The 19,723-nt window shown below is 41.7% G+C and overlaps 1 protein-coding gene across 10 annotated transcripts in view; it reads right to left on the bottom strand.

Annotated features, from left to right (window-relative positions):
- Positions 1–19,723, bottom strand: part of sox5 (SRY-box transcription factor 5) — a 279,205-nt gene that overhangs the window by 40,169 nt on the left and 219,313 nt on the right. For 8 of the 10 annotated variants that reach the window (XM_053650130.1, XM_053650129.1, XM_053650131.1 and 5 more), the window contains 3 exons: positions 17,966–18,052; positions 10,512–10,684; positions 8,490–8,558 (listed from right to left, as the gene is read on the bottom strand). In XM_053650130.1, the coding sequence (XP_053506105.1) occupies positions 8,490–8,558; positions 10,512–10,684; positions 17,966–18,052 (329 nt within the window). Of the gene's footprint in view, positions 1–8,489; positions 8,559–10,511; positions 11,881–17,965; positions 18,053–19,723 lie in introns of those variants that run through there. The other 2 variants (XM_053650137.1, XM_053650136.1) reach the window with 2 other exon arrangements.

Here is a 19,723-nt window from a genome sequence, read left to right as displayed (position 1 = left end):
GGAAATACTTTGTTGGGTCGGCATCTCCCGGTTGACTACCACTGCTCTAGGTGATCTACAAACACTGGGCAGGGACATGACGTTGAGGCTGAACAGAGCCTGTGGGGATCTGATGGCAGTCCAGAAAAACGCTTTAGCAAGATCGCCAAAACAGCTGGTCTACACACACTGCCTCTGCCCACAACGAGCTGATGATACGTACAGTATATTTATGCACAGACAGTTAATTTGATTTTCCGTGGTCATATCTGTCCACCGCTCTCATGGCCTTTTCTCTGTTTAGCTTCTTGTTTCTTGAATACTGCAGGACATTCCACAATACTGCAGAGAATAAAATCAGGCTGGGATAAGGGCTCGGTGAAAACACGACTAATCCTGCCCTTCAACAGCTGGCTATTTTATATTGCATTCCATAATGGCTCTTTCTCTCTGTGCTTTTCTCTCCTTCACAAAACAGAAGGAACCTTTGTTTGAAAGGTTCATCTTAAGCCGTAAAGTGAAGTCGGCCATTGTCAAGAGCCTTAACGAGAAAACAAGTGAGCTTGTCTTCAAGAGACAAAAAAAAAAAAAAGAAAAAAAAAATCACATGGATTTTTAAATTTGAGATCACAAAAACACTTATAGCTTCATAATAATGTACTATACAAACACTTTTGAAAGAGCTGGTACACATACAAAGTGAGACAGATGTTAGAATTCAAAGCATCTGGATGAGGATGAGGTTTGTGAATACATCCAGGAGGATGTCTGGAGGAATGATCTAAGAAATATATTAAACTCATAAACTTGTACATGAAGAGGAAGTAGATCTAACAGCCCTGGACCGCTGGATTGCAAGTCTTCTAATCAAGACAGCACTCCTTATAATAAAAAAAAAAAAGAAAGAAGAAGAAACAGAAAAGAATGGAGAGATTTAAAAAAAAAAATGCAGCTCAGAAGACAACATGAGAGGAACTTTTGCTTCTAGACTTTTGATGCGAAAAAGGGAAGACAGAGTGCTAAAGAAAAAAAAAATAATAATTAAAAAAAATAAACCGGGGGAAAAAGTGGAAAGTTGGCAGCGAACTGACTCGGAGTGTCTCGCCAGGCGGCACAGCTTGAACTTAAAGCTTTTTGAACATAATGAAGATGTGCCGATAATTAACATATGTAGTGTGAACAGGTTTGCTGGCAAAGGAGAGAGAAAAACTCCAAGGTAAAGTTATTATTAGGGAGTAATTAGCTCTATGAAGTAAATGAGTGGAACAATAGCTGCCAGCATTGACAATATGGCACACATCTTACTGAGCGGAGAAGTACAGTGGCAGAAAGTGTGGGTCCCACAGCTAAAATCTGTTTCCAGCCATATGCTCCGGCAATTAAAGCCGAGCCTCCGTGACCTGCTGCTGAAAAGGGGAAATGTAGGCATATAACCAATAATTAATTTGTATAGCTATGCTGAGTGGCTAGCGCTTAATATTATCATGCTGTTTGTGTATGTAGGCCATTAACTTGGGCTAGCTTACTGTCAGTGGACATACACTCTCTGAAAACCACCTTCAGTGATTTGGTCGACTGTACACTTAGTTGAAGGTTGATTCATTTTAATAAAAAAAATAAACAAAAAATAAAATGCTATGGAGGACACAGCTATAAGATCAGTAAATAACCACGTGAATCTACCCTGCGGTTTAACACACACTCCAGAATCCTGCTCCGAGTATTTTTCTTCAAAGCCTCAGCTGAGCTGAGCGACCTTGCAATTTTTTAACCACTAACAGACATCCATTTTCGACCTTTTTTCCAAGTATTCTTCTGTGGGTTTTTTTTTGTTGTTTTTTTTTTTTTTCCAGACGGACAGGCCTTTATTTTTCTGTGAGCCAAGGGCACCTTTGGCTGATTAGCAGCTAATGAAATTGAGTGGCGGGCCTGCGCCGGTGCTGCCTGCCTTTTATAAGCCCTCCATTAGGCGCGAGTGCAGGCGGTGCGTCAGCCGGCCGCCGTAGGTGGGCATAGCACGGTGCCCATCTGCTCCGCTGCCTGCGTGTCCTTCCTCAAATAGCTCCCATTAGCTGGCGAGCCGAGACTAGAGCGTCGCCTGCCTTTTGCCGTGGCACACAGTGCATATACCCTTGACCAGGGCTCAGTGATTAGGCTTTCAACGGCTAAGCTTCCTGCTTTCATGGCCTTTGCCTCGCGCTATCTGCACTAGTAACTGGACAAATCTGATTTCAGATGCATTGCTCTAAACATTTGGCTGAGGTTTGTTGCGATGTACATATACAAACCCAGCTAACAGAGAAGGGTTTTTAGCATCAAGCCATCTAGGGAGCGCCGACACAAATGAAGGACTAGGGATCCAAGGCATCAATGCCAATACCGGTCTCGGGTACCAGTCCGACACTCATACTTGTAAAAAAGGCTCCGATACCAACATTCGATACCACATGATTCTATCTGTATAATGTCGCACCAATGAACAGGCGACACGAAATGACAGCGATCTGGACGCATTTCACAACTAATGACGGCAATCCCTGTAAAGCAGACCGCAAACTGCGCTCTGTGAAAAAAATATCTACAGCATCTGCCTATAATACAAGTAACCTGAGAAAACTTCTTGAGAAAACCTCCTGAGAAAACCTCTCACCTAGTGAGCGCACACTGGCTAGGTGAGAGAAATGTCTACAGACAGTACGCTCTTGTTGCTGATGATCAATCGCTAACGCAAGCAATGAAGACAACAAAATGTACTTCACTTACAGCTGTATAATACTGTTCTCCATCGCAGCCCTACTCAATCCATCCATCCATCCATCCATCCATCCATTTCTCCATACCGCTTTTCCTACACAGGGGCGTGAGGAGCCTGAAGGTTATCCCAGGGGACTCGGGGAACAAGGCGGGGGACACCCTGGACGGGGTGCCAACCCATCATACATGCACGTGGAAATGCCAATCAGCCTACAACGCACGTCTCTGGACGCCCTACTCAATCTACACCGAATGTAACTAGCCATCCTTTCTTTTGTTACTTCTTTAGTATCTTTGTATTTGTCAGTATAAAATAGTGAGAGACTGAAGGGACTACAGGCGGTGTTTTACGCTCACACACAACCTGCTCACAGTAAGGAGAAACACCAATTACATTCATTTAAGTGTAATGAGACAAATGAAACAATTACACAGCCAATTGGGTTAGCTGCTCCCGTGTGCAGGAGCCGGACTCGCGCTGATGAGCGTCTCGCAGTCTTATTTTCCGTCTCTGTTTTCTAGAAGCCTCTCTGCCTGTAAGCAAATGAATTATACGATCCAACCTAGCGGCGCTTAGCTAACTAACTCGGATTGGTTTAAACCAGGCTCACGCTGTATTCAACGCGCTTTATCGGGTTAGCGCACGGGAATATAGGTGGACGATAATGGGATTTGCATGAGCCGCCGTTAGCTAGTGTCGCCTGTGTGTCTGAAGTTTTTAAACGAGTTAGTTTGAAGACGCGAATGAGTTAGGTGCAGTCAGCCGACGGTCGCTGACGATTGTTAGCGCTTCTGATGTAGCCCGTCTCCCTTTGAGTTAGAGGCCAGGCTCTGTTAAACGTTGGATGAAGTGATGCAGATCAAATTTGTCGCGGGAGGCCCGGTCACCCACTCGTCTCTCGAAGAGGCCTCATGCCGAGAGAGTGGCGAAACCGAGCGCGGCAAATCCTCTGACACCGGCATGGCTTCCCACGGAGCTGGAGGAGGTGTGCTGAGAAAAGCTGCTAATGAGAAAACGAGGGTGCGTGCAGGGAGGAAGTGGCTGTTGGAACAGAGAGGCTTTAATAAGAGTCAGCCAGCAGGCAGCGGCGGTGCTCACCCAAAGGCCTTGCTATTACGCTTCTTCTTAAGCATGGAAATGTATTATAGATGCCAGTTTGTGTGTGTGTGTGTGTGTGTGTGAGCCTTCAGCCGCTCGCTAGGTGCTTTCTATTTATCTGCATGTCCTCTCGCAGCTCACTCAGCAGCAATACCAGGGGTCCAAAGCCTTTAATGAGCCTGAAAGCAGAAACGCTTGGTGGTGTGTTGAAGAGCGCTGCCTCTGGGAGCCGCAAGAGGTGGCCCCTGACGGGAGGTGCGTTGTGTTTGTGCTTAAAGTTAGCTTCGAGTAGCCACTTGAAGAGTTTACCAAGTTTCCACTCACAGAGCAAGTCTTTCAAATGCTCGGTAGGAGTGCTGTCATATTTAGCTTCACGGCATGTGGGTTTGGTACATGTGAACGCTTCCTACTGTTCTCAAAGCTTCTCATAGTCCCAGAACTCAGCCAGTCGACTTCACTCAGCTCCCAAACTGCTCAGTACCGACTATCAAGGCGCAGAACTTTAACTTCACCTCCTGGAAGCAAAAGATCTGATCATTACGCCAAAGCCCGAAAGGTTCTTAGCTACTTTCAGTAGAGTTACATTTCCAATAATTAATTTCTAAGATTCTTTCATCCAAAAAAAAACAAACAAACAAAAAAAAGGCTTACACCTGAGCTGAGCATATCATATGAGGTTGAAAGATCTTACTTGGTAAATTAACCGACGTTATGACGATCAGATTTATAATGTGAGGGTCCACGTTTCGGATTTGTGGTTTACTAGTTAAGGTTCTGTACTAGTGATCAGAAGATATCTTCACTATACACGATAGAGTTGTATCACAATATTTAATTTCAGGTTAGACACTAACGAAGCAGAAGAGCCTCTATATTTAAAACTATTTTTAATGTCCAATCAGCTGCTTATTCCTTTTAGTGTGCTAATATATACGTTCCTTTTATCAGACAATTAGCTATTAAACATTTTTAATGTTCAATCCCCTACTTGATATTTTTAACATCTTCTTTTTACTTTTAAAGTCTAGCAAAAAATTTGATACTTCTTTAATATTAGCTACTCTATCAGTTTCTTTTTACTTTTAATGTCCAATCAACTTCTGTTTTCCCTTTAATGTCCAATCAGTTTCTTTTTACTTTTAAAGTCCAGCTAAAAATTAGATATTTGTTTAATATTAGCTAATCTATCAGTTTCTTTTTCCTTTTAATGTCCAATCAGGTTTTTTAAAAATTTACTTTTAATGTCTAATCAATTTCTTCACTTTTAATGTCCAATCAGCTTTTTTAAAATTGACTTTTCATGTCTAATCAATTTCTTTTCACTTTTAATGTCCAATCAGCTTCTTTTCCTTTTTATATCCAATCAGTTCTTTTACGTTAAATGTCCTATCAGCTTCTTTTTACTTTTAATATTCAGCTATAAATGAGATACATGTTTAATATTAGCTACTCTATCAGTTTCTTTTTAATTATAATGTCTGATCAGCTTCCTTTTTTTTTTTTTTTTTTTTTCACTTTTAATGTCTACTCAGTTTCTCTTTCCTTTTAATGTCCAATCAGCTTCTTTTTACTTTTAATGTCCAAACAGCTCGTTTCCTTTTAATGTCCGATCAGATGCTTGTTACTTTTAAAGTCTAAGCAGCTCCTTTTTTATGTTTAACGCCCAGCTAACATGAGATATGTGTTTAATATAAGCTACTCTATCAGTTTCTTTTTTACCTTTTAATTTCCAAACAGCTTCTTTTCCTTTTAATGTCCAATCAGACTCTTCTTACTTTTAATGTCTAATGGGCTTCTTTTTACTCTCATATGTCTAATTAGCTACTTGTTAATGAAGGAGTTGGACAGTGTCAGAGAAGTCCTGATGCCACATCACTCACTCAGAAGCCTATCGTACCATCTTGTCACAACGCCACTGTTCTTTTGCGAGATATTTTGTGAAGCGCTAAAGTTCCTGAAGAATCAGGTATTAAATCAAATACTCTTTTTATTGTTTCCCATTCAGCTCAGATGAAAATAAAGTGTGTGTGTGTGTGTGTGTGTGTGTGTGTGTGTTTGTGTTAGAGGCCACAGACTTCAGCGCTGAAATGAATGTGAGTTGCGCGAGCTGAACGGAGGCCAATACAGCGATGTGATTGGCTGGTAAACGAGGCGCTCCTCTGTGCCGTCAGTGTGAGAAACTATTGTTCCGGGAGCCTGAATGCAGAGATGCTTGTTTGGGAAAAGGTTGCAAAGTCATGGGAAAAAGGAGCTTTGTTTCTCAGAGGGTCGAGTGAGACTGAAGCACCCGGGTGATGTTTTTTCAGAGGGGACCCACACACACACACACACACACACACACACACACACACACACACAGCTGCTCTGAACATATATGTACACAAACACACACACACACACACACATACAGAAACACATATGGACAATCTGGCATGCATGATACACATATAAAGTAACACAAATCCACTAAGTAATGACACATTTACAAACACACACACACATACATACACACACACACACACACACACACGAAATGCCTATGCACTATTTTTGTCAGTGTGTGTGTGTGCACACAAAGTCTTTTATCCTTCTTGATTTTGTTCATTCACTCCGTCACTCTCAGTCTCTTTCTGTCTCCCTCTTTGTTTCCTTCTTTCTTCCTCAGTCACACAGTCTCTCTCTCTCTCTCTCGCACTGCTTTAGTTAGTTTTATCCTTCGTTTGTTCTTTCTTTATTTCTTATTTGTTCTTCGCCTCTGTCTATGTGTGCATGTGTGCATGTGTGCGTGTGTGTGCGTGTGTGTGAGTGTGTGTGTGTGTATGTGTGTGTGTATGTGTGTGTGTGTGAGAATAGCCTCAGTATGATATGACACTTTGGCCAAAAGCTGCCAGGGTTTTGCCCCAAGACTAATTCTCACCTTTAGATTTGTTTTACACACACACATACACACGCACACACACACACACACACACACATATATATATATATATATATATATATATATATATATATATATATATATATATATATAGAGAGAGAGAGAGAGAGAGAGAGAGAGATAATATGTACCCAAAATAAAATGCTCACTGCTAATAAATCCTTCTGCCTGCACACATACACAAGATATCCTTTAAAAGAGCCAGATTCAAAATCACCCACTAAATACTATATTAATAATATATATTATAATGTTATGTATGTATATGTATATGCGTGTATGTATGTGTATGTATGTATGTATATATGTATATGTTATGTATATGTATATATGTTATGTATGTATATGTATATGTATGTATATGTTATGTATATGTATATATGTTATGTATGTATATATGTTATGTATGTATGTGTTATGTATGTATATGTATATATGTTATGTATGTATATGTATATGTATGTATATGTTATGTATATGTTATGTATGTATATATGTTATGTATGTGTATATGTTATGTATGTATATGTTATGTATGTATATGTATGTATATGTTATGTATATGTATATATGTTATGTATGTATATGTTATGTATGTATATGTATATATGTTATGTATGTATATGTATATGTATGTATATGTTATGTATATGTTATGTATGTATATATGTTATGTATGTATATGTATATGTATATGTATGTATATGTTATGTATGTATATGTTATGTATGTATATATGTATATGTATGTATATGTTATGTATGTATATATGTATATGTATGTGTATATATGTTATGTATGTGTGTATATGTTATGTATGTATATGTTATGTATGTATATGTATGTATATGTTATGTATATGTTATGTATGTGTATATATGTTATGTATGTATATGTTATGTATGTATATGTATATGTATGTATATGTTATGTATGTATATATGTTATGTATGTATATGTATATATGTTATGTATGTATATGTATAATTGCATGTAACTTAAAACCTCAAGTCGGGCCATGTTCTAGTTCAAAACCGATGAGAGCTTGATGACTTTTAGATGACACTGCAATGCAAAAGCGTATGTTCGTACTGATCCGTTTATAATTCTCTCACAGTTGCTTTGTCTCTTCCCCACAAATATGTAAATGATAATCCGCTGATTGATGGTCCATTGTATTTATTTTGCACCTGGCATATATTTGCATATCAGTATTCTTGACCTCTTATTCTAATAGCTAAGTGCCCCATCATTGTGTCGTCGTATAATCATATTGACCACAAAAAAATAAAATAAAAAAGACCATTCATATTCAACACTTCATCAATTTACAGGAACATTAACATTTTTGGGACACAACAATATCTGCCTTATACTTTAGGGCTAATGACTGAGGAATAAGGTGTGAGTTCATGTGATGAATAATACACGGATGTTTCTAGACATTTCCAGCCTGGCTGATTTCTGTGCTGTGATTGGTGAAGGGGGGTTGATTACTGATCTGTGTGTGTGTGTGTGTGTGTGTGTGTGTGTGTGTGTGTGTGTGTGTGTAGACGAGTAATGGGGACTTATTCACATCTGCACTGACTTGAATTGCTCTAGGTATAGGAACAAGTCAAACACACATAGACACACACACACACGCACGCACACACACACACACACACACACACACACGCGCACACGCACACACACACACACACAGATTTGAAGACACACCTGGATCTGTTGCTGCAGGAGGTTGATTTTGTGCTGTTGCTGCAGAAGCTGCTGCTGTTGTCGAGCAATCTGGAAGCACACACACACACACACACACACACACACACACACACACACACACACAGAGAGATTGCAAATATTAACTTTACTACTCTTTAACATTATAAATCTGTGTCATGTATGTTTGTCTGTATGAGGCCACAATTGTGTATTGTGACCCAAAGCACCGTGTAAATGTGTGTGTGTGTGTGTGTGTGTGTGTGTGTGTGTGTGTGTGTGTGTGTGTGTTAGGACGGATGCATTTCCTTGGTAAATCTTCCCAGCAGCTACTTCACACACAACAAAGCTCAAAAATCCTCTTCTCTATGCAAATAGCTTCATCCTGTGCTGGAGGGATCTGGAATGTTCTCCCTTTCTCCTCCACACACACACACACACACACACACACACACACAGAGCTCCATGATTGCGGTCTGTGTGTACCGTGTTCTTTACCAAGTTCTGTTTATCCTCCCAACACAATGTTTGTGTGTGTGTGTGTGTGTGTGTGTGTGTGTGTGTGCATGTTTCCAGAGAAACACACATGTATGATGAGTGTGCCCAGCTGAAACACACGTATGTCCATGTCATTGTGTGCTAATGGTAACAGTATATATATATATATATATATATATATATATATATATATATATATATATATGTGTGTGTGTGTGTGTGTGTGTGTGTGTGTGCATGAATGTGTGTTTGTGTGTGCCTGTGTGTCTGCAGCCATGTTTGTGTGTTTTTGCGCATGTGTGTGTGTATCTGTGTGTATGTGCGTGTTTGTGCCTGTGTGTGTTTGTATGTATGTGCCTGTGTCAGTGTATCTGTTTGTGCCTGTGTGTGTGTGTGTGTGTGTGTGTTTATGCCCGTGTGTGTGTGTGTGTTTGTGCCCGTATGTGTGTGTGTGTTTGTGCCCGTATGTGTGTGTGTGTGTGTTTGTGCCCGTGTGTGTGTGTGTGTGTTTGTGCCCGTATGTGTGTGTGTGTTTGTGCCCGTATGTGTGTGTGTGTGTGTATGTGCCTGTGTGTGTGTGTGTTTGTGCTCGTGTGTGTGTGTGTTTGTGCCCGTGTGTGTGTGTGTGTGTGTATGTGCCCGTGTGTGTATGTGCCCGTGTGTGTGAATGTGCCCATGTGCGTGTGTTTGTGCCCGTGTGTGTGTGTGTGTTTGTACCAGTGTGTGTGTTTGTGCCTGTATGTGTGTGTATGTGCCCGTGTGTGTATGTGCCCGTGTGTGTGTATGTGCCCATGTGTGTGTATGTGCCTATGTGTGTGTGTGTGTGTGTGTGTGTGTGGATTTGTGCCAGTGTGTGTATGTGCCTGTGTGTGTGTGTGCCTGTATGTGTGTGTATGTGCCCGTGTGTGTGTGTGTGTGTGTATGTGCCCGTGTGTATGTGCCCGTGTGTGTGTGTGTGTGTATGTGCACGTGTGTATGTGCCCGTGTGTGTGTGTGTGTGTGTATGTGCCCGTGTGTGTGTGTGTGTGTGTGTGTGTATGTGCCCGTGTGTATATGCCCGTGTGTGTGTGTGTTTGTGTGTATGTGCCCGTGTGTATGTGCCCGTGTGTGTGTGTGTGTGTATGCCCGCGCATGTGTGTGTGTATGTGCCCGCGCGCGCGTGTGTGTATGCGCCGGCACACATGTGTGATTGTGTGTGTATGTGCCCGTGTGTGTGTATGCACCCGTGTGTGTGTGTATGTGCCCGTGTGTGTGTGTGTGTGCGTGTGTGTGAATGTGCCCGTGTGTGTGTGTGCCCGCCCGTGTGTGTGTGTATGTGCCCGTGTGTGTGTGTGTGCGTGTGTGTGAATGTGCCCGTGTGTGTGTGTGTGTGTGTGAATGTGCCCGTGTGTGTGTGTGTGTGTGTGTGTGTGTGTGTATGTGCCCGTGTGTGTGTGTGTGTGTGTGTGCCTGTGTGTGTGCGCCCGTGTGTGTGTGTGTGTGCCCGTGTGTGTGCGCCCGTGTGTGTGTGTGTGTGTGTGTGTGTACCTGGTCTTGCTGCTGCTTGGCCAGCTCCATCTGCTGTCTCTGTTTCTCGATCTGCGAGGCGGCCAGCTTCTTCTGCTCCTCGTGGGCGGCTAACAGCTGCTCCCTCAGGCTGCTCAGCTGGCTGATCATCCCCATCAGCTGCCTCTCCTTCTCCGCCAGGCTGTCTGGGGTACCTGCAGGGGTCAGAGGTCAGAGGTCAGAGACTCTCCAGGGTTTTAGGATCTGCACCGTACCTCTGGAGGCAGTGCTGGATTTAGTGCCAGGGAGACCTGGGACCCGTGTTTCAGGTGATGTAGGAAAGGAAGGGTTAAATCATTCACTAGTGTGTGTGTGTGTGTGTGTGTGTGTGTGTGTGTGTGTGTGTGTGTGTGAGAGAGACATTACCGTGGTGTTCCAGAACAAATGTGTCTAAGTAGGTCCATGGATTTCAGGTCACTTCTTTTTCTTTTTTTCTTTCTTTCTTTCTTTCTTTCTTACTTTCTTTCTATCTATCTATCTATCTATCTATCTTACCCTCTGTCAATGTCACAAACTCTCGCTCTCTTCTCTCTCTCCTCTCTCACTCCTGTCTTCCTTTCTTCCTTTCTTTCTTTTCATCTTACCCTCTGTCAAAGTCACACTCTTTCTTTCTTTCTTTCTTTTTTTTTTGGAAAGTCATTCATTCACTCATTCAGTAGAGTGTGTGAGTGATCCAGAAGATATCCTGTGTGTGTGTGTGTGTGTGTGTGTGTGTGTGTGTGTGTGAGACATTACCATGATGTTCCAGAGCAAATGTGTCTAAGTAGGTCTATGGATTTACAGGTCACTTCTACAAGCTACACCTCCTCTCTCTCTGTCTCTCTCTCTCTCTCTCTCTCTCTCTCACACACACACACACACACACACACATACACACACACACTGGACAATTCCCCTTTGTTCCCTGCCTCTACCTTGAGAGGGGCCACATTCCTCACCGGGGGAAAACAGATGAGGAAAAAAGGGAGAAAAACGAGGGAGTCACAGGAGCTGACCTGACCTCATGCCCCCCACAGGAAGGTGAGAGTATGCTCCATTTGTCCACCCCCCCCTCTTACACACACACACACACACACACACACACACACACACTGAACAATGAACAATAAAGGCGACTGTCAGGGGTGGCCCGGTGGAAAAATAACCCAGCGGCTGTCCTTAACAGCTCAGAGACTGGGGCTTTTCACACACGGGTGCGGAGCCCGAACATTCAGCCTCGCTGTACAAGAGAGGGGCTTGTGTGGAAAGTGACGAGTCTTCCAGAGAGAGAGAGAGAGAGAGAGAGAGACGGAATGGATCAAAGAAAGCTTTCTCTCGTTCAGAGGATCTCTGCTGCAGCTGAAAGGATCTCTGTGGGTCACTTATTCATAGAGACTGGACTAATAAAGACAAAACACAAGGAGAAGTGAAATAGTGGAGGGATTCTTCCTGCAGAATAAACACACCACACACACACACACACACACACACACACACACACACACACACGCTACACTGTCAGAGAAAAAGGTACTACACTGGCCTATACAAAGTGATGATAGCCTCAGTGTGACAAGTTCCATTACAGTAACACTGACACTGTGATAAGCGCAAACGTTGTGATTAGTCACGTCACAGTCTCCGTATCGCGATAAAATGACTCATAATGATACTGTGATTAGTTATATAACAGTAATAAGGATATCATGACAGGCCGCACCACAACGTCGATATTGTAAGACATTCCGTAATAACACTGTTGGCACCGTGATTAGTCACGCCATAGCATCGATACTGTGACGAACTGCGTTCATAATAATATCGATACCGTGATTAGTTACTTCATATAGTGATGTTGAGATCATGATAAATCACATGACGATGTTGATACTGTAAGAAATTTCATAATAAGAATGTTTCGCACTGTGATCAGTTACGTCATAGCATCGATACCGTGATTAGTTATATAATAGTAACATCGATATCATGATAAATGGCATCGAAATGCTGATCTTGTAAGAAACTTCATAGTAATAATAATAATGCTGGTATTGTGATTAGTTACGTCGTAGTACTGATACTGTGATAAAAATGCGCCGTACTAACATCGATACTGTGATTAGTTACGATCCTGTGCTAAATGTCCATATTGATATCTATCGTGATATATATCACATCATAATAGTATCACTTTCGTGATCAATTGCGCCATAATAACGTCGTGATTAGTCGCAACACAATATCGATATCGTGATAAATGACACAATAACAGTATCAATACCGTGATCAACTGCCCCATAGTAACACTGCTGCTGTGATTAGTTCCATCATAGCGTCGTCACGCCTTATTCATATCTACCTGCGATATATATTACGTCATAATAGTATCCGTTTTGTGATCTATTGCAGCGTAATAACATTGTCACAGTTAGTCACATCCTAATATTGATATTGTGATGAAATGATATATAACATCGATATTGTGATTAGTCACATCATGGCATCATTACCGGGAGACTGCGATGCATTATGAACGTATCACGTATGCATTATTACGATTACCGGTGATATTAATATCAATTTGCGACATATCACGGCGTGGTAATATTTACGTTGTGATAAACTGCGTAGCAAAATGTTATCAACATTGGGATTAGTTACATCACAGTCTCAATATTGTGAGAAACTGCCATCGAAAATACTGCTGATATTGTGATTAGTCACATCGAAGCATTATTGTGATTATTTATGCGTTATTATTAAACATTTGCGACATGTTGCGACGTAACATCAATGACATAATAACAGTACTGATATTGTGATCAAGCGTGTCATGATAACACTGCTACTGTGATTAGTGACATCACGGCTTTATTATCGTGATACTGCGATGCGTTATGAATGTACTATTTATGCATTATTACTATTGTAATAATGAAATGTATTACTATTATACTATTTATAATAACTGATTGTTATATGGATATCAATTTTGTGATTTATTACATCGTAGTGATATTTCTATTAGCGATAAACTGTGTCACAGTATTGCTGATGTTGTGATTAGTCACATCACAGTATTAGTATTGTGATAAAGTGGATCGTAGTATTGCTGATGTTGTGATTAGTTACATCACAGTATTAGTATTGTGATAAAGTGGATCGTAGTATTGCTGATGTTGTGATTAGTCACATCACAGCATTAGTATTGTGATAAAGTGGATCGTAGTATTGCTGATGTTGTGATTAGTTACATCACAGTATTAGTATTGTGATAAAGTGGATCGTAGTATTGCTGATGTTGTGATTAGTCACATCACAGTATTAGTATTGTGATAAAGTGGATCGTAGTATTGCTGATGTTGTGATTAGTTACATCACAGTATTAGTATTGTGATAAAGTGGATCGTAGTATTGCTGATGTTGTGATTAGTCACATCACAGTATTAGTATTGTGATAAAGTGGATCGTAGTATTGCTGATGTTGTGATTAGTCACATCACAGTATTAGTATTGTGATAAAGTGGATCGTAGTATTGCTGATGTTGTGATTAGTCACATCACAGCATTAGTATTGTGATAAAGTGGATCGTAGTATTGCTGATGTTGTGATTAGTTACATCACAGCATTAGTATTGTGATAAAGTGGATCGTAGTATTGCTGATGTTGTGATTAGTTACATCACAGCATTAGTATTGTGATAAAGTGGATCGTAGTATTGCTGATGTTGTGATTAGTTACATCACAGCATTAGTATTGTGATAAAGTGGATCGTAGTATTGCTGATGTTGTGATTAGTTACATCACAGTATTAGTATTGTGATAAAGTGGATCGTAGTATTGCTGATGTTGTGATTAGTTACATCACAGTATTAGTATTGTGATAAAGTGGATCGTAGTATTGCTGATGTTGTGATTAGTTACATCACAGTATTAGTATTGTGATAAAGTGGATCGTAGTATTGCTGATGTTGTGATTAGTTACATCACAGTATTAGTATTGTGATAAGGTGGATCGTAGTATTGCTGATGTTGTGATTAGTTACATCACAGTATTAGTATTGTGATAAAGTGGATCGTAGTATTGCTGATGTTGTGATTAGTTACATCACAGTATTAGTATTGTGATAAAGTGGATCGTAGTATTGCTGATGTGATTAGTTACATCACAGTATTAGTATTGTGATAAGGTGGATCGTAGTATTGCTGATGTTGTGATTAGTTACATCACAGTATTAGTATTGTGATAAGGTGGATCGTAGTATTGCTGATGTTGTGATTAGTTACATCACAGCATTAGTATTGTGATAAAGTGGATCGTAGTATTGCTGATGTTGTGATTAGTTACATCACAGTATTAGTATTGTGATAAAGTGGATCGTAGTATTGCTGATGTTGTGATTAGTTACATCACAGTATTAGTATTGTGATAAAGTGGATCGTAGTATTGCTGATGTGATTAGTTACATCACAGTATTAGTATTGTGATAAAGTGGATCGTAGTATTGCTGATGTTGTGATTAGTTACATCACAGCATTAGTATTGTGATAAAGTGGATCGTAGTATTGCTGATGTTGTGATTAGTTACATCACAGTATTAGTATTGTGATAAAGTGGATCGTAGTATTGCTGATGTTGTGATTAGTTACATCACAGTATTAGTATTGTGATAAAGTGGATCGTAGTATTGCTGATGTTGTGATTAGTTACGGCATGTGGCGGCGGGGGCGTGGACGGGCGGTGGTTTGTGAATGGAGGGCGGAGCCGGAGAAGGCGAGTGGTAAGGAGGTGACACCTGTGGGGAATTTCGGCGAACGGACGTTCTCTGTTTCAGTGAGACGAGGCGAGGATAAGACAGAGAGAGACACGCTTCTCGAGAGAGCGAGAGAGCGCGACGCCGAGCGTGAGCCGAGTGTGTGTGTGTGTGTGTGTGTGTGTGTGAAAATAAAAGAAACCCCAGAACGAGAGAAAAATGCATAAATGGCGCGAGATTGTCAAGCCTGCCTCTGCCTTCCGTCTCCTTGCCCCACCTTCATTCATGTATTGCGTCATAACACCTATACTGCGAGAAGTTCAATCATAAAAACACGGATATTATAATAAAGTACATCGTAATTATTATTTTGCTATTGTGATCAATTCTCTCACTTTTTTCTAAAATGATCGTAGATCTCGTCTGTGATTTTATTTAAAAAAAAAACAAAACGAACCCACTCGGTCACGTACAGGTTTGCCGTTAACTCATCTCTACCAGAGGTCTTCGTTCCCTGACTTGACGTCCGGCGTCGGATACAGTACAAATAAAATACAGCACATTTTCAAACCATATTTAATAACACAGCAACGTCGCTGAGCTCTCTTTTCCGTTTCCGGACGTTTTTAACGGCAGTGCTGGCATCGGTCTTTCAAAATCACACAAATAACTCTAGCCCTTTAATATAATATCCCAAATAGAACCAGTTCTAACAAGAGGAACGTGGCCTCGCTAGCTAACAATAACCACAGAGGAAAAATATGCCTAGAGAAGTGCATTAAAACAACGGGAAGTCTGAGACGACGCAAACGAGGACGGCTACGATTCGCGCAATGAGGACGTTTACCAGAATAAACACGTACCCATCCCTTATGAGGCCCACGGGTCCTTATTAGTTCACATCCAGTTAACCTGATATGTTCTGAGGGTATCCAAGTATCACAGTATGAGAGTTTTTTTTTTGCTGTATGTCCCAGCCAACACACACACACACACACACACACACACACACACACACACAGATGGAAAAAAAAACTCCGCTCTCATCAATCATGACCAATGGCTTTGTACTTGGCTGTTGAGAGTACAGAAGCGAGGATCAATAAGCAGTTTCCTCTGCTTCCAAACATCCTCAGGCTGCATCTCAGAGCCTCGGCGTATCACAGGCGGCGGTAATTAACCAATCTGTAACGACGTAATAGCTGTCAAGCAGCCCACGCCCCTAATTAATGACCAGACTTAACAGATATCTCCCTGAAGCGCTGCACCGAGGTGTGGAGTTAGAGCCAGCGAGATTGAGAGAGAGAGAGAGAGAGAGAGAAGATCTGTTGATCCGATCTCTGACACGCTTCTCTCACGTGATTCCAGAGAACATCAGGCTAAGGAATAAAAACAGCACTCAGACGCCTCTCTTTTTTGCTCTCGCTTAAAGTTAAGACAAAAAACAAAACAAAACAAAACCGGAAAAAAAAAAAAAAACCCCCCCACAAACCCCATCACGTCTCGTGATAGCTTCGAGAAATTGCAAAAATAAATAAATAAATAAATAAATAAATAAATAAATAAATAAAATAAAGTGTAGTGTGAACCCCTGTGGGGAAAAAAAAGACAGATTTAGCTCTGACACCGGAGACTCCTTCCAGCGCTGTTAAATAACCGCTTCCTTGCTGAAAACCGTATCACTTGACGATAATACGCGGCTGGAAGTCAGTCAAGATCTTCTGACCAATCGGATTTGAGGGTTTCGAGAGCGCGGTGCTTTAGAAAAATGAGTCTAGAACATGGTACGTAACATTTCCTTCACGTTGCTCACATAATCCTGATAATCGTGCGGCTGGGAACGTTGCCACAACGTTGTAGGAGCGTTTAGAACCGTTAGATTACGACCATAACGTTCTGAAAACGTTCTGAAAACCGTTTTCTGCAGCGCTCCTGCTCTTGTCCGGCTTATAAATATCTGAATATGAATTTGGAAAGGAAATGACAGGCCTAGAATGTTTTGTAACGAACACACACACACACACACACACACACGTGGTTCCCTCTCCTAGCAGGGATGCTCTCCTGGAGAAATGTCTCCTCAGCAGGGTTCCTGTACCTGATCAATGAATCCCTTCTTCTTACCCAGAGTGCAATCTGTCTCGCTTTGATCAAACGTTTCCGAGGCACCACGCGAAGGCCGTTTTTTTTCGCTCACGCGCTTAAGAGTTTATCCCGCTAACCCACAGGAAGCACATCAAAACCATCGGCGCTAACGTTCACGGCGTACAACGCGTGTTCGGTGACCACATCGTTAACCGCGCTGACGTGGGAGCAGCGGTCGCTTAGCGCGCCTCGTTAACAAGCCGACGTCGGAGGCTTTAAAGAAGGCAAGTTTTCCCGAGACAAAGAAACTTTTTTTGGTGAACCGACGACACGAGCAGGTGTTGGGAAAAGAAAAAAAATAATAAAGTCAGCGTGAAAAAAATAAAAATAAAACAACAACAACAACAAAAAAACCTGCGCGCGAGCAAACGAATCGATGTTTGTGCCGTCGTTCTATTAAGAGCAACACAAAACAGGTGGCGCATTTTATGGAGCGACTAATGCACTAATGTGTCTGAGTGTGCAGCGGAGATGGATACTGTAGACACACACACACACACACGCACACGCGCGCACACACACAGTGATGCATGTGACGTAAATGTCTTCCTGTTTACCTTTGATCTCTCCAAAGTGACCAGAGCCCATCGCAAGCAGCTTGTCCTTCCAATCCTTGGATAGAAGCCTCTCAATGCTGGGGGCCTCTGTGGGGCGAGAGACAAAGAGACAAAGAGAGAGAGAGAGAGAGAGAGAGAGAGAGAGAGAATCAAGCAAAGGCAGGCCACATCACAATAAAGCTCATTTAAAGTCCATTTGCTGTAATAAAGGCTCGTCTCTCTAATGGCAGCAACAGCGGGGTGGGAAGAAGAGAGGATGGAGGGAAACAGATAGAGAGAGAGAGAGAGATAAAGAGAGAGAGAGAGAGAGAGAGAGAGAAAGAGAGAGAAAGAGAGAGAGACGCTGCTTCCTCACCTGCTGTTAGCCAATCATTAGCCCTGTGCTCCAGCTCACACAAAGAGCCTCTTAATGCACCACCACAATGGACACATTATCGAGCCCGGCGCTTTGTTTTTCTAATACGCCACGCAGACCCCCGGCTCCCGCAAAACACGCTAATTACTGACCTGCCAAGGACGAGCGGATTCGACAAGAGAGAGAGACAGAGACAGAGAGAGAGACAGAGAGAGAGAGAGTAGAAGGCCAGATACTCAGATACTCAGTGCAGAGCTAAATTAAAGTAATACTCCTCCATTTTTCAACCTCATACACACTGTACACGATCTGCAGCATACGTTAGATTACCCAAGAGGACGTTTTCCAAACGTTTCCCCACACCGACAGGACCAGCTCACGGCGAACGTAATCCGTTCACGAAAGTCCAGGGGCAGTTGTTTGAACATATCTGAGCAACAAAATCTTTTAAATACGCCAATACAGTGTAGCGCGTAACACGGGTCAGATGAGATGAGAGAAAGGACGGACTTTCCGACAACAAGTAGTTCCGGTTACTCGAGACCCTCTCACACGGGCGTGTCGTATCCGTCAGTGACACAACTGCAGATTTCTCCGATAGGGCAAACTAGAAAGATTTGGAGCTTCATTTACAAAAAACAAAAACAAAAACAAACAAACAAACAAACAAACAAAAACCATCTGCCCTTAGACTTCTACTATAAACTTAAATCACTAATTCTTCCCTTCGAAAAAGTAGTTCCTCTCTACGGCGAATTTGTTTTCCTCGAATGAAAGGCTTATTTGGCAAAACATGTTTAAGATACACGACTACATTCATAACGCAGGTTAGTGTGAATACAAATCTCCAGCGCCGTGGCGCAACAAAGTAGTTCCAGTTCGTCTCCATACGCCACCAGACATCATTACTGACAGAGAAGTATAAAATACTTGGAAAAGTCTCCAATAGGACAAACTCTAAATCATAATAATAATAATAATAATAATCGCTAAAAAGCAAACAAACAAAAACAGAATCCATTCAAATATTCACGACTGATTCCGGGAACATCTGCCCTTTGACCTCCATTACAAGTGTGCGAACAGGTTAAAGGTTAAAAGCACTAATCCGTCCCTCTCTCCACGCACGTTTAGTACGGACTCCGAGGGGGCAGTCGTGAAAATCCATAAACGTTTACAGTACACAACCTCATCTCACGCATTACTATATACCGAGGCGAGGACTTCTAAACGTGTTTCGTCTGATCGGCGACGAGACCAAATTCCAACGCCGCAGCGGTGCGAAGTAGTTCCGGTGACCTGACTCTCTCTCAGAGTTGTTTTTTTTTCCCCTCCGGCGACACGTGGCTGCGGATATCCCCTTTGTAAAGTAGTTCCCTGTCTGATCAGACGAACTACAAAGA

This window comes from Ictalurus furcatus, chromosome 19, assembly GCF_023375685.1.
Source record: "Ictalurus furcatus strain D&B chromosome 19, Billie_1.0, whole genome shotgun sequence".
NCBI classification, from domain to species: domain Eukaryota; kingdom Metazoa; phylum Chordata; class Actinopteri; order Siluriformes; family Ictaluridae; genus Ictalurus; species Ictalurus furcatus.
Note: the sequence above shows the minus strand (reverse complement) of the source record. Positions and strands in the feature narration are given on the sequence as shown.